At 40.7% G+C, this 16313-nt stretch overlaps 1 protein-coding gene across 1 annotated transcript in view; it reads left to right on the top strand.

Moving 5' to 3' along the window:
• Window positions 1-16313, top strand: part of ADGB (androglobin) — a 107345-nt gene that overhangs the window by 74976 nt on the left and 16056 nt on the right. The window contains exons 28-31 of the mRNA XM_054162507.1: window positions 7821-8008; window positions 9550-9734; window positions 14653-14852; window positions 15730-15841. Of these exons, the coding sequence (XP_054018482.1) occupies window positions 7821-8008; window positions 9550-9734; window positions 14653-14852; window positions 15730-15841 (685 nt within the window). The remainder of the gene's footprint in view (window positions 1-7820; window positions 8009-9549; window positions 9735-14652; window positions 14853-15729; window positions 15842-16313) is intronic.

Here is a 16313-nt window from a genome sequence, read left to right as displayed (position 1 = left end):
GTCTGTTCTTCTCGGTCTTTGGTGTATTGATCTACAAGTATTGCCTGGGTATGATTATCGATAAGATAGGTAAATATATAATGCAAAAATTATATTTGTGGTTTAAGTACAAGATTCGGCTTCTGTATGATCAGTACCTGGAATTCTTTTATGTTAAAAAGTGCAGGAATGTTACATCTAGCACACTCCCTATTGAGATAAAAGAGTTTAAGATTCCGCTCGGTGAAAGGGTAATTTTAAGTGATGGCTGGGATCCAAAGCTGATTTTCTTGATGTGTGTAGTCCTGCTGATGATGATAATTAATGTGTATTTGTTGGTAGCACTGTACCGGGAGAAAAAAGTGTCCAAGGCATGTTTTGTTATAAAACGGAGGGTTAAGAGACGAAAACGCCACCCTAGCTCTGTTTCAGGAACATCCAGTGAGGATGATAATGGAGAATCTGTGTCAGTTAAAGATAAAGCTAAAAAGTCAATCGGCAAGGCAGCTCTGAATAGCAATGGTGATGATTCTGGCAAGCAGCCAGGGGCTACAGTTGCCCCAAACATGGCGGCTCCCGTGTCCCCAGCAGCCACCATTAACGAGGCAAAGTCATTTCCTCCTTCTTCCATGGCAGGAGCGGAAGCGTCCTCCAAAGCAACTAATCTGTCTCAAAGCTTATCAGCTTCTGATAATAAGGCAGCTGGAAACCCAAACACAGCTCCAGTAAAGCAAGTAGCAGTTTTAACAACAAGGAAGGGTAAGACTAAAGCTGATTCAGGAGCTGACGGGGATGCACAGCAAGGTTCTTCTGCTGGGGAGGAAGAGAAAATCTGTCTTAAAAATATAGCTGAGTTATTGAGATCATCAGAGGATCGAGATGCATCTCTTGGTAGGACAGCAGCTAGTGGTGGTGCCTCTCAGCTTAAAGGGATCCTTGAGAGAGTGACAGAAAGGTTGTTGGGACCACAAGTTGAGGAACAGGAGGCAGAGGAGCAAGAACAAGATGACATAACCGACTGCTCTTCACCACGTGAGGAGCTTAGAAATGTGAGAAAAGACTATCTCAGAGCAGATAAGGAGCCAGTTCTCGCTTGGCTTGGTAGATGCTATGATACAGGTGCTCCAGCTCTAATGGTTGGAGACAAGTCAGCAGCCCAGCTAGGAACTCTCTCAAAGGATAATGGAATAGATAGACATCTAGGCAAGGCTCTCGGTAAGGTTAATCTGTGGATACGCCTTCTAATGGCGGTTCTCATGAGATACCCTTCCCGAGATGATCTTCCATGGAATCCTAAGCCCTGGACTACCATAGATGAGGGAATTAAGCGTCTGAGAGAATTTGCTGTTAGAGAGGTACTCTATGGTGAACATGAATCTCTGAATCCTGATGATGTTCCTGTAGGAAATGGTCTTACTAAAAAGCTCATCAAGCTTGCTCCTTCTAATTATGCAAACATTCTGGCAAGCAGAATTGTAGCAAGAAATTATGGTGGAGCTCCTCTTACGGTTGGCCAATTCACTGATCAATTGAGACAATTGGATGATAGCATGACACGTGTTTCTTTGGTTTCAGCCATTGAAACTCTGTCTGGAAAACTGGAGAATTGCATGAAAGAGCTGAAGGATGAATTTAAAAACACCATCTCCCAATTGGCACAAAGAGATGATTCCAATTCTTCCTCCAGGTGGGTACAGGTTTCATCTGTGAGGAACAGACATCCTCCAAGGAGGTCATTCCAAAACAGATCAAACCAAAACAGACCACCAAGGCAGTCACGTAGGACTATTTGGATTACCCTGCGTGATCAGTTTGGTGAGAACATGAACAGGTGGGATGGTCAACCAACTTCTAATCTTTTCAGGAGACTGAGAGAACTGCAAAGTGGCAGAACCTGAGGTAGCAATACCAGAAGGGTAGCTGTTACTTCTACAGTTCCCCAGGACAACTCTAGTAGCTCCAACAGTGGCTCCAGTTCTAACACTGCACAGTGTGCTCGTTGCACCTGTGGACATGTTCCCCATAACTAGGGGTGCCCTGCCTCCCGCCAGGGGGAGGAGAGGGGTAATACAGATAACAGAATCTATTGGGATGTGTACATCCAGTGGCCTGGCACTTCACACTTTCAGAAGTACAGGGCCTTGGTTGACACAGGAGCTCAGTGCACCATATTGCCATCAAATTATCAGGGATCAGAGTCCATAACTATTCTGGGAGTCACTGGTGGATCTCAAGAGTTAAGTAAAGTGGAGGTTAATATAAGCTTAACTGGTAAACAATGGAAAAAGCATACAGTTGTGACCGGACCTGATGCACCTTGTATTTTGGGAATTGATTTTCTGAGAGAAGGGCGTTTCAAAGACCCTAAAGGTTACAAATGGGCTTTTGGAGTAGCTTCTGTAGAAATTGATGGACAAAAACTGAAGCTGTCTGCTAGACCTGAGCTTTCTGATGAATCTGCAGTTGTGGGACAACACAAGATTCAGGACATTAAGTTGCCGGTTGCTTCTCGGACTGTGCATCACAGACAATACAGAACCAACCGTGACTCTTTGTTGCCCATTCAGCATCTGATTCGTCAGTTGGAGAGTCAGAAAGTCATCAGCAAAACTCATTCACCTTTCAACAGTCCAGTGTGGCCTGTGCGAAAGCCGAATGGAGACTGGCGTCTGACAGTGGACTACCGAGCCCTGAATGAAGTAACTCCGCCTATGAGTGCAGCAGTACCAGACATGATGGAACTCCAGTATGAGCTGGAATCCAAAGAGGCCAAATGGTATGCTACCATAGACATTGCTAATGCCTTCTTCTCTATTCCCATAGCAGAGGAATGCAGGCCTCAGTTTGCTTTCACCTGGAGAGGAATCCAGTACACTTTCAACAGACTGCCAATGGGCTGGATCCACAGCTCCAGCATCTGTCATGCAGTAATCCATGATGCTCTGGAGGAAGGTGGTGCTCCAGAACACATCCAGTTCATCGATGATATCATCGTCTGGGGTAAAACTGCTGAGGAAGTCTTCGAGAAAGGTAACAAAATCATGGACATTCTCCTGAATGCAGGTTTTGCCATCAAGAGAGACAAAGTGAAAGGTCCTACCACAGAGATCCAGTTTCTGGGAGTGCAGTGGCAGGATGGACGCCGACACATTCCAGTGGATGTGGTAAATAGAGTCTCTACCATGGCAAATCCCACGAACAAGCAAGAAACTCTACGTTTCTTGGGGATAGTGGGATTTTGGAGACTACACATTCCTGGATACAGTCAGATTGTGAAACCTCTGTATGATGTGACTCGAAAGAGGAACAGTTTCCACTGGGGACCTGAACAACAAGCAGCCTTTGACCAGATAAAGCAAGAAGTAGTCCAAGCAGTGGGTCTGGGACCTGTGCGAGATGGTCCAGACATTAAGAACATTTTGTACACGGCTGCAGGTGACAATGGTCCAACCTGGTGCTTGTGGCAAAAAGCTCCAGGTGAGACACGTGGACGACCTCTTGGTTTCTGGAGTCGAGGTTACAGAGGTTCAGAGGCTAATTACACTCCAACAGAGAAAGAGATTCTAGCTGCCTATGAAGGAGTGAAAGCAGCTTCTGAAGTAATTGGAACTGAGTCACAACTTCTCTTAGCTCCCAGATTGCCAGTTTTGAATTGGATGTTCAAAGGCAAAGGTTCCACACCACATCATGCCACAGATTCCACCTGGTCTAAGTGGATGGCCCTGATAACACAGAGAGCTCGAATGGGAAATCTTGAAAGACCTGGTCTGGTGGAGGTGATCTCAAGTTGGCCTGAAGATACCAACTGTGCTAAACCTCCAGAGGAGAGAGTAACTCGTGCTGAGGAAGCTCCTCCTTACAATGACCTTTCTGATGATGAAAAGAAATATGCTTTGTTCACAGACGGTTCCTGTCGTCTCGTCGGGAACAAGCGAAGGTGGAAGTCTGCCGTGTGGAGTCCAACACGCCGAGTTGCAGAGGCGAAGGATGGAGAAGGAGAATCCAGTCAGTTTGCAGAGGTAAAAGCTGTCCAGCTAGCTCTCGACGTGGCTGAACGTGAGAGATGGCCAAAGCTTTATCTCTACACCGACTCATGGATGGTAGCCAATGCTCTATGGGGTTGGCTAAAGAACTGGAAAAAGAATGGCTGGCAGAGGAAAGGAAAACCCATCTGGGCAGCTGAACTGTGGCAAGACATTGCTGATCGAATCGAGAGAATTCCAGTGAAAGTGAGACACATTGATGCTCACATTCCCAAGAGCAAAGCTACTGAGGAACAGCAGCACAACCATCAGGCAGATCTAGCTGCAAGAGTTTCTCAAGTAGACAAGGACTCTGAACTTGATCTCGACTGGAAACACCGAGGTGAGATATTCTTAGCTCGGTGGGCTCACGATTCGTCAGGACATCAAGGCAGAGAGGCAACATACCAATGGGCTCGTGACAGATCCATAGACATTTCCATGGATGCCATCACACAAGTCATCCATGACTGTGACATTTGTGCTGCTATTAAGCAGGCAAAGAGAATTAAGCCCTTGTGGTATGGTGACAGATGGTCCAAATACAGGTATGGTGAAGCTTGGCAGATTGACTACATCACTCTACCACGTTCTCGTTCTGGTAAGCAGTACGTGCTTACTATGGTAGAGGCAAACACTGGATGGCTGGAAACTTACGCAGTCCCACATGCAACTGCACGCAACACCATTCTCGGTCTGGAGAGACAGATCCTGTGGAGACACGGAACTCCAGAGAGGATTGAGTCAGACAACGGAACTCACTTCAAGAACAACCTTGTAAAGAGCTGGGCAAAAGAGCACGGTATTGAGTGGATTTTCCATATTCCTTACTATGCACCAGCTGCAGGGAAGATTGAACGCTACAACGGTTTGTTGAAGACCACTCTCAAAGCCATGGGAGGTGGATCTTTGAAAAACTGGGAGAAACATTTAGCACAAGCAACCTGGCTGGTGAACAGTAGAGGTTCAGTGAACCGAGCTGGACCTGCACATTCTGATCTGCTACAGAAAGTAGAAGGTGATAGAGTTCCTGTTGTTAGGGAAAAGAATCTGTTAGGTAAAACTGTTTGGGTATTTTCGCCCTCAGGAGAGGCTAAACCTGTCCGAGGGGTGGTTTCAGCAGAAGGTCCGGGTCACACTTATTGGGTAATGCAGGAGAATGGTGAAATTCAGTGTATTCCACAAAGAGATTTAACTTTAGCTGAGAGAGTTTAATTTCAGAATGTTGTACAGCTACAGCGCGTCCAAAGGAAAGAGTCCCTGAGGAATCTACGGTGCACGAACCCTGAGAACCCTGAGAGCCCTGAGTCAACTGAGAGTCCCTGAGTCCCTGTTTCCCTTTTTCTTCGCTTCGTCTGCGGAGAGACAAACTGTTTTCCATTTTCTTGATTTTGGATTTTCTTGGACTTCTGAATCATCTACATCTGAGTATAGCCGGAATGGACGATGAACTTAACTTACGAACTGTAAATATTGTTCTGGATTGGATGGACAGTACGAACAGCCAATGAAATTGTTTAGAAAGGGGTGGACTGTGGTTGTTTGAGGCTGTGCCTTTAAGAACAAACACTGCTGGAACACACTGGCTAATGTTTTTGGTACTAGAACCAAAACATTCTGATATTCTAAACGAATTTCATTGGTTGATAAACAAAAATTCAGCTTTAGATTGTGAAGCGGTTGGAAAATTTTTTCCTCAGTTCTGTTCGGTTTGGGAGTTGGGGGAGTTGGGTGTTTCAGCCTGTTCTCCCTGCCTGCTTCTTCTGCGAACTGCTGGACTTGGCCTTCAGATAAGCAAACACTAATCCTGCATGGGCTTTTGAAGCTTGCTAACAACTCTTTTCCTTAGTAACTTGCCCTTTCTCTCTCTCTAACCCCTTATTGGGGAAAAAGGGAGGTAAGGGGGGGAGAGAGGGGGTTCCAAAGAGGGGATCCCTCCCTGAGGGAGGGATTTTTGTTGTGTTATTTGTCTTTGCTGTGTATTTCTGTGTATATATTGTAAATACCTGTATATATTGTGTCATATATAACCTGCTTTCCATATATGCTTGTAAATATATAGCTTTTGCTCTTCGACTGAGTTAGCTGTGGTTTCTTACTCTGTGGAGGAGGGAGAGCTAAGCCCTCTCTCAACCTACCTAGTTATGGAAGGGCATGAGGAAATCATCTTACTTTACCAAAACATTACTTTAGGTGATACAATTTGTGCCCCTGTACTCAGCACTGGTTAGGCCACACCTTGAGTACTGTGTCCAGTTCTGGGCCCCTCAATTTAAGAAGGACATTGAGACTCTTGAATGTGTCCAGAGAAGGGCAATGAGACTGGCGAGAGACCTCGAGCACAAGCCCTACAAGGAGAGGCTGAGGGAGCTGGGATTGTTTAGCCTGGAGAAGAGGGGGCTCAGGGGAGACCTTATTGCTCTCTACAACTACCTGAAGGGGGGTTGTAGCCAGGAGGGGGTTGGTCTCTTCTCCCAGACAACCAGCACCAGAATAAGAGGACACAGTCTCAAGCTGCACCAGGGGAAGTTTAGGCTTGAGGGGAGGAGAAAGTTCTTCACTGAGAGAGTTGTTAGCCATTGGAATGGGCTGCCCAGGGAGTTGGTGGGGTCGCCATCCCTGGAGGTGTTCAAGAGGGGATTGGATGTGGCACTTGGTGCCATGGTCTAGTAGGCATGAGGTCTTGGGTGACAGGTTTGACTTGATGATCTTTGAGAGAAAACAACCCTTTCTGATTCTAGATAGAGTGAATTGTAACACTCTAAGTAGGTAATGAGATCTCTCAAGAGTTTTTGAGGAAGGCATAAATCTAATGAAGTTGCCTAGATCTATTTCCCAATTTCTGTGTAGTGGCTGGTGATTACTCAGTGTTCAGCTATTGTGCTTTCTACATCTATATAGTATTCAGCTTCTGCATATTTGTAGCGAACATTAAGATTAATAACTAGGTATACAACACAAAGTGGTTTTTTGATATGCACCATGCTGTCAGAAAGCGCTTGAATATTTGGCTAAATCCCTCTCAGTTTCCAAGGGCACTTGTTAAGAACAGAAAAGACTTTAACTATATGCTTAACCAGGTATTTAAACATTTGAGTTCTCCTGAACCACAGGTCTGAATGGTTTCTATTACCTCGTAGAGATGAATGGGTATAAAATGCCTTACAGTTACAATTGCACAAATTCAAATCATGAATCATTTCTTTTATTTCCGTTTCAAGTATGCAGTAGTCCTGAAATCACAACCCTGCATTATTGGATAGTTTGGAAATCACAACCTTGTTTGTATGAATTTTTCACTGGTAAATATGGATTTATTTTAACTGAAATTTAGCAAAAGACTGCTAAGAGGAAAAAAATTCAAAGAATTTTCATCTGGAGTATTTCTTGGGTGGAACATAAAATTGTAATGTTCAAATTAGCAAGTTGGTAAGACTGACTTAGAGAACATGAAGGACTTAGTCCTGAGTTCCTCTGCTACATTGCAACTGGGCATTGCGCTGTGTATCAATTTAGAATCATCAAATAATCTGGTTGGAAAGTGATGTGAGGAGTTTGATTATACCTGCCCTTAAAATCATGTGCCAGCTTTGAAGTTAGATGAGACTAGATTTGATTTGTTGTGTAACTTTTTGCAAACTCTATTATCTATTCCTGCTTCCAAAGTTATGCTCTAATAGAACTTTACAATTCTTGCTTATGAAGGACATCTTATTGCGTTAGCAAGTGCAATATGGACAAAAATTGTGTTGCATGTAGTCATAGAGTGCATTTCAAGTAATGTTATTTCTTAGTAAAAGTTACTTTTTCTCCTTTCAGAAAGGATACACATTTATGGCTGAAGCACATACTGGTGACCTATCTCTGGCAGCTGGAAGATGGAGGCTCCGGCTCATTGGTTCTCATAGTCCACTCCCATTTCTCTCTCGTGAGGCTGTAAATAATGTCTATTCTACTAAAGAAATTAAAGAGTATTATATACCTAATGACAAGCATGTAATGTTCAGGTAAATATTGGGAGAAGAATGACTAAATTCTGCATTTTGTATGGACCATTCTTTCCTCTTTCTTAGAAGGGGACAGTATTAAGGCAGCTCTCTGCACTTTATGGGACCTCAAAGGGCAATAATAAATTCAGTGTTTCATTTGCGAAAACGTTATTTCTGAAGTACTGCCACTGCTTAACGAAGAACAGGTGTGATGTGCACAGACCATAACAGCACTTTGCATTTATTAGAACTCAGTCTTGAAATATTATTCATATGTTACATACTGAAATTCCATGTTACTTCTGGGGATTAAATTTGTATTTAAATCAGCAATTTGCAAGCCATTCACATAAAGCTCTAAAAATACATAGGTAAACCCCTGTGTTTTTGGATGTTCCGAACCAGTTTCCAGCTTGCAGCATTGGCAGAAAAAATGGTACATATTTTATTTAGCCTACTGATTCTTTTAGGAGAATATTTAATAAAAGTGTAGTGATTTATTTTTATTAATCCTTTTTAATTGAGTTTATTAATTTATTAAAATCAGTTTATTCTGACTTTTAGTTCAGAACTGACCCTGACTAAATCGCTGTAGTTAAGCTTTTACCCAAAAGACTACACACTGCACTGAAAGAGGCCCTGTGCTTAAAGCTGATTACATGAATATGTTTTGAAGGTTAGTTTTGGAAAATTTTCCCTTCATGGCTGACAATTCAAATTTTTATTTCAAATCAATGGATTATTCTTGAGATAGAGGTCTCTTCAACAGACAGAATCAGCTTCAGTAGAAGTTAAGAAAGCATGTAATGGAACTATAAACTCACATTCTGTAAACTCTCTCATCCTTGAGTTTTTCTCTTTTTCTCATCTCTCATGTTGACAATTCTAAAAGAAATTGGTTTAAAAATATTTATATATTTTGGGCTTCAAATCTGCTGGAGTCAAGGTGATGGAGTTTTTTTGTGTGTTGTTATTACTTGTTTGCTTGCTTACCTGGTGATATTAGTCTAACAATATGAATTTATGGAGAAAAATCAAGTAATATCTAAATTTTGAGTTGCAAAGAAAGTGTCATTTAAATTTTCTCCTGAGACTAATTCTACAGTCTTTTAATTCCACCATCTTTCAAGCTGATAAGAATAGCAGCTGCTATCAAGTGACATAGCTCTGCCCCTTTGAAAGCAAATATTTTATGTTTTTTCCTTTTTCCTCATTACTTTTTAATTGAGATAGTTCCCTAATCTGGCTAAACATGCTTTTCAACAAGTACTAGTAGAGCAGGAGAGAAAATGTGTATAAGGACATTTGATAAAGCAGTGGAAAAAAAGAAATGGCAAGAACACCCTGTTTTTGCAGCAGCAGCAGCACACACTTTGATCATGAATTCACTGTACTAAACTTCACTACAGGAAGCTTCCTTAGACTGCAGGAAAACAGTAGGTTCAAACTCCATTTTAAGTGTTTGCTTCCCAATCAGAACAACATTTAGGTATTTTCCTAAAAAAAAAATGATCTCCTATAGTAGGTTATATTGCCTTTTTTCCCCCCTTCCTCTTTAGGTATTCAGTAAAAGTCACAGCATCACATATTGCTACAGTGCAGGTACAAACCTCTAAATCAGATGTGTTCATTAAACTACAAGTCCTAGATAATGAGGAAGAAATGGTGAATGTCATTGGAAAAGGCCATGCAGTCATCCCTGCTTTTAATTTCCTGAGTAATGAAATGCTTCTGAGTTCCCACAGTAAGTACTGTGTTCTGTATTTCATAATTTTGTTAACTGAGGTATATACATTCTTTCAGTAACTTTTATGTAATCACAGAAAATAATTTTTCTGACTGTTTCTGTGGATTCACAATTGCTTCAGGAGTGAGTGAAATCAGCTGCATTTTTGAGTGATGAACAGAACTCCTTTGTCCTCAGCAACAAGGAAAAGTACCAAATGGATTGACTGAAACAAGGTGTCCAACACTATTTTCTTCCTCTGCACTTTGGTCATGCTTTATAACTAAGAGTTTTGTGGGTAATTGAAATAGCTTCTCAGTTCTGAAAATGTTTATGCATGTGTTTGCCTTGTCCTTGAGAATGGAACTACGTTTCATTTTCAAGATGTTGTCTTTATCTGTTTGATCTCAAAGTTCATGAATTTTTGATTGTTAGAGACTGGTAGATTACACTGAACTTTGATTTAAATGTATCAGCCTAGGCATCACTCCTTTCAGCAGAAACATGTGTTTTAGTGGCTTCTCATCCATCATATGAGCTCCACAGTATAAGGCAAAAGAATCTTGAATAGATGATATAATATTTACCATGCAACAATACTCTCCATTTTTGGCTCTGCCTCTACTACTCAGGTTAAGCTGTCAGATTTCTCCATTACTAGTGGACATTAATTGTCGTCGGACAGTATTTAGACCAGCCAAGAAGGTGGGCAATTTGTCTTGTTCTTATCAAGACAGTGACAAGAGCCAAATGCTGACAGTTGCAGCGGAAGAGCTTGACCTAGCAGGCAAACTACACCTGGGCTTTGTACCTGGGCAAAAGGAACCAACGTTTCGAGAGCCCTGCATCAGAGGCAGAATGGGGAAAAGCCTCATGAGAACCAAATGCCATAAGAGCTGCACAGCTACAGCCTGACGTAAACAACACTCTGAGAGTCCTGCGCTGGAGTGCATGAGAGAGAGGCCCCCTTATCCCTCTCTGAGCCGAGAGCTGCTTGAAGTGTAGTTACAGCATCTGGAAAGATACCGGACAGAGGAGCAAGTCCTGAGTACCCGGCTAACTTGCTATTGATCCCCCTTGTGGGAAACCGCAGATTGCAGCACCTCGATTTCCAGCTTGAGTCACTGTATTGGAAATTCATTATTTTTGCTTAAATCGTTTAATTGCCCTCATATTCCTTGTATGTGGAACGTGTCATTCCCAACCGAATAACAGAACCTGTAAATAAGTCACAGTGGTGTCTGAAGGTATCACTGCCAGAATATTAAATATAAAATTCACAAGTCACTTTTCAGCAGCATTAAAATTCATGTGTCTTCTCAAAGTACTTTGAAAGTATTGATTGTACCTAACAAAAATCCAGCTGGCATCAGTTAAAACTGACCCTCTAGTCCAGCAAGCTATCATTCTGAATCTACTGTATGCCAAACCTGGCAGCACACAAATACTCTGACAAGAGACAAGGAGGTAAAGAAAATGAAGGGAAATGCTTCAGTGACCAAATATGAGGTGATGGACACAAACTGAAGTTTAGAAAATACAATTTAAGCATTAGAAAAGGTGATTTGGTGGGGTGGGTTTTTTGGTTTGGGATTTTTGTCCTTGGTTCATTTTTACTTTCAGGGTGTCAAAAACTGGAGCAGGTTTCTCAGAGAGGTTTTTGGAGTCTTCATCCCTGGAGATTATCAAAACCCAGACAGACACAGCTGTGAGCAACCTGCCTTAGCTGACCCTGCTTTTAGTAATGAGATTGAACTAAATGAATGCCAGAAGTTTCTTCCAGCCTCTGCCAGAAGCACTCAGCCTCCCATGTCCCAGTGATAACAGTTAGTAGGCAAGGCTTATGGGTTTGTTTTTTAGTTTTGTTTGTGGGGGTTTCTTTCTTTTGTTTTGTTGTGTTTTTTTTTTTCTTAATGACACACAAATAATCCAGTTTCCTTGGATGTGCTGTCCAGCTAAGGAGGTATTCATGTACAACTAGATTTAACAGAGAGCCTTTAGCTTGAGGTTGTAGCAATGCCCTGCTATCATGCCCCTGCACACTGCACACAGGGCAGGGTTAGGTTACCTTGGCATCCCCTTTCATGCTTCACCTCCAGGTTTTCAGAAGTCAGAGTTCTGCCAAATTCAGTACACAAGAGTTACCATCAGAAAATATTAGCCATTTGATACTGCTAATTTTTTAGCTTGATAAAATTGGGACTGGGTACTTAAGAAATGAGAACAAATTTGGAATGAAAATTTTGCCACCTGAAAGTGCTCTTTTCAGTTGATTGATATTGGATCTCAAAATGCTGTTAATGTTACTGTTCAGAAACAATAAATATAGCTGAATGAGGTACATATTTTCAACAGTTTATCTGTAGTGCTCAGATGATATTTAACAACAATGAAGTACCACCTATCTGTTTCTCCTGCATTCCTTACATATAATAATTTTAGATGCTACTGCTGTGTTATCGTAAATTCTTTCATAATCTTCATTTCCCTGCTTTCTTTATTGATCTATTTCCATTTTATTTGTGTGATTGTACACTATTTTGATTTTTTTATTATATCTGTGGGTTCATTTTAAAAAATACATTCTTCATAAACATTACATTTGCTTATATAAAGCAGTTGTTCACAGCAGGCTGTACTCTCCGTGGACACCACTGTGCATCAGTGTTGTAAGATATTAAAGTCTTTAATCCTTTTATAAAGACTTTTAAAGAATAAATCATCTATAAATCAGTTTCTGCCTGTTGGTGCATATTCAGAATGTGAGGCAGACAGATTCTTCAAATACTGTGTTATCACTCACTAGAGTCCAAATTAGCAACCAGCACCAAAACAAGAGGACACAGTCTCAAGCTGCACCAGGGGAGGTTCAGACTGGATGTTAGGAAGAAGTTCTACACAGAAGGAGTGATTGCCCATTGGAATGGGCTGCCCGGGGAGGCTTGGTTGCATGGTTTAGTTGATTAGGGGGTGTTGGATGATGGGTTGGAGGCAATGATCTTGGAGGTCTCTTCCAACCTGGTCTATTCTATTCTATTCTATTCTATTCTATTCTATTCTATTCTATTCTATTCTATTCTATTTCCTGTGCTCACCTCCACTCTTTTGAACAATGGAGTTTTCTAACATGATTCTTTATAAAAATGTTTTATTTATATTTCCAGTGCTCTGTGGGGAAAATAACTAATTTAATTGTGTTTAGGAAATATCTTAATTTCTGTCTCAACAGCACCTTTATGTTAGCAGAAATGTAAAAGGACCTATTGAGGAGTTCATGCTCTTAAAATGTAATTCATGAAATAACAATGTTGTGATTTTGAAGAGGTCATGGAGGAGCTGTGATGATTCTGTCTGAGCTCCCATGATAATCACTATCTTTTTTTTGGTTACTGTTTTTGAGATATGGAAATAGATTTAATAAACTTTATAGCAAGCTGGTGGAAATAGAAACAGGAAAACTATAAAATAGCTCAGATTAGGATCAGCATCAAAATACTTGAAAAGACTTGGACTTTAAATGTTTGCTTACCAATAAATAAGTTACATATGGACACATTGCAAAGGCAAGTCCTTTTGTTGATACAAGCACAGCAGTCTTACAAGTACAGATGGGCAAGCGAATTCTCAAAATCCTTTTATTTTCTACAGCAGAAACTGCTGTAGAAACTCTGATACTGAATACTGATTCAGTCTGGACTCAAAGTACCAAAATCTCTTTCAGATATTTGTAGTAAGGATTAGTAAGGAGTTCCACCTGGTCAGAACTTTGCTTGGAATAACCAAGGCTGAGTATTTATGTATGTAGTAAGAAAATTTAGTGTCACAGCACCACCTGGTGACAATTGCTAGAACTATTGTTTTGGATGTGTATGCCTCTTTGGGAACTGTTCCGAGGTACCTCTCCAACAAGGAAAGCAGAATGTGTCTTACAGAGGATTGAACCGTTCCAGGTGGAACTTCTCAGGATGTTTTGCCAACACATGTGAAACTCTACGTATTTCTTGCAAAGGGTTGCAGTGATACAGTACAATTCTTTGCTTCTACAGTAAACTGTGGGAAGACTAAAGTCTTCAGTAGTGTCAAAAAGCTACCTCTTTCCCAGCTGATGGTCTGGACATTTGTTAATGTAACACAGGTGAAGTTGTTTCCCCAGAATTGCTATTTTTGCCTTTACTCAATTTGGTATGAAATGTTCCTTTTCAGAATTGTTTCCTTTCTCCATGGGCATTCAGGCAAGATATTACACAGATTTAGAAGTGAACACAAGTTTGTATTTCTGGATTAATAGTTCTGTTGCAGCCCTTAAGAGCCTGGTTGCACAGTTTTTCCACAGTAATACTTTCCTTAGAAGACAATAGTTTAACTTGGAAATTGACAGGCTACTAACTATTGGTCTACAGCTCCTTTCAAGATTGGCTTTTTCTAAACTTCAGTCAGCTATGACCTTTTTGTCATGTTGGAATAGAATACTTCTATAAGGGTAGGAGTTGCCAGAATGGTGGCCAATACACCGCTACCCTCCTTCCACAAGTGTACAGAATTTATTCAATGAGGTTAGTAACAGAGAGACCCCATCATACAGAGTGCAAGGTATTGTGCAACATACAGCACAGTGCTGTGGTGGGGAGTACAGAGAAGTGTGGGTTTGGAGGGGGAAAAAAAATTTACTTGCTTCATAAACAGTACCAACAAATATATATTGTATTTCAAAATTTTCATTAATTACTTTGAAGAGATTTGTGATTTGAATGCAGAACTAGATCAGGTTAGTATTTTGAATAAGCATAATTTTAATTGGAACCTTATGACCATAATGCAGCATGAGAAAATTCACACTGGTGATTCTTTCTTATGATTCCTTGAGGCATGTTTATCTCGTACAAGTAATTCATTGAATTTCTGGAAATGGACACTGACATTTTCTATCATCTTGCAGCAAGCAAGCCCCAGATTATTCAAAATAATATGAAGAAGGAATCAGGAACTGGAGGATCAAAAAAGAAAGGTCATATTTCATCTTCTAAGGACAGCAAAACCTCTTTGAAGACAGGGCTGGTACAAGAAGGTTCATCTTTACTGGAAGATGATTCTTTCTTCTTGGAAAACTGTCGAGATACTGAAGGAAGTCCACAGCAAGTAAGAGATTCCAAATCAATGGGACTTAGGAATATAAAAAGCAACAACAAACCAAAACAAAAATACCACCCCCACCCCTCAAAAAAACCCAAAAAACAACCCTGATAATTCTTTTGGTACATGCACAGATCTGAAATCCTGAGGAAAGAACAAAGAATCCAAAGTTAAGATTGTTCGTAGCTTCTGAATGAGGCTGTGAAGGAAAGACAATGTACATACACAAACAGCCAAATAACAGTGGGTCATTTTTTGTTTCCAAGTCAAAGTGATAAATTCAATCTTTAAACATCCTTCATTTACTAATCCAAGTATAGCATATCTTTCAGCTAAGGGCCAAAAACTACCAGTAATGAAATTAAACTTCTGATGCTTCACCATTTTCTTTGAAATGCAATGTAAGAGAAGCTCATATTTAATAGTTTCAATAAAGAAATGTCTATTGCCAGACAGCTGAAAGCCTTCAGTAGCACACACAACTGCTATGTGAGGCAAGGCTTTTAGAGAGGGATTGCAAAACCATAAATTTGTCTTGACTTCACCTAACATTTTTTGTCTATCTTACAAAAATAGCATTTGTTTTCTAAAATAGCTTTTTGCTTTCTGTCTCCAAGTGTTTCTTTACTGTGACTTTTCCTGATAACTGAGTTCAATTGCAACAAAAAAAAAAAGAATTCACAGGAATTAAAATAAAATCAGTGGACTTAACACTAACTTTTTAAGCTTACTGTGAATGCTGTAATGTGCAAGCTTGTAAATTAATTCTGTGTTTTATTTACTGAGTTCAATAGCTGGCAATTTACTAACCTACAGGACTTTTGAATGCTTACTGTAATTGTTATGTTTTCAGCATATTCACTTACTGAATTTTCTTTCACAGTCTCACAAGTATATCATACAAGCATTGGTGTTGTATAATAGTTGGCCACTTACTGAGAGTGAGTCTCTGTTTGTTCAAGAACTGAAAGAAATGGAGAAAAATGAAATCAAAGGTAGGTTGATGTAAGTCTGTATTAAATTAAATGCATCATATTACACATTTATGTTGCTACAAGCCAAGACCATATGACATTTTTTCCTCTTAGTTGCTTGATTGAAATAATTAAGCAACAAAGCTCTTTGTTCTGTGGTTCATAGAAATGGAGTTTGATTGCACGACAGATTCTACATTTAGAAAGACAACAAAGTGTCAAATAAATACACAGTGCCACAGAAAAGTACAAGCCCTACGAGGAGAGGCTGAGGGAGCTGGGATTGTTTAGCCTGGAGAAGAGGAAGCTCACGAGAGACCTCATTGCTGTCTACAACTACCTGAAGGGGGACTGTAGCCAGGAGGGAGTTGGTCTCTTTTCTCAGGTAACCAGCACCAGAATGAGAGGACACAGTCTTAAGCTGCACCAGGGGAGGTTTAAGCTCGAGGTGAGGACAAAGTTCTTCACTGAAAGTCGTTCACCATTGGAATGG

This window comes from Dryobates pubescens, chromosome 6 (assembly GCF_014839835.1).
Source record: "Dryobates pubescens isolate bDryPub1 chromosome 6, bDryPub1.pri, whole genome shotgun sequence".
In the NCBI taxonomy this organism is placed as follows: domain Eukaryota; kingdom Metazoa; phylum Chordata; class Aves; order Piciformes; family Picidae; genus Dryobates; species Dryobates pubescens.
The sequence above is the reverse complement of the archived record's forward strand: the minus strand, read 5'-3'. Positions and strand labels throughout refer to the sequence as shown.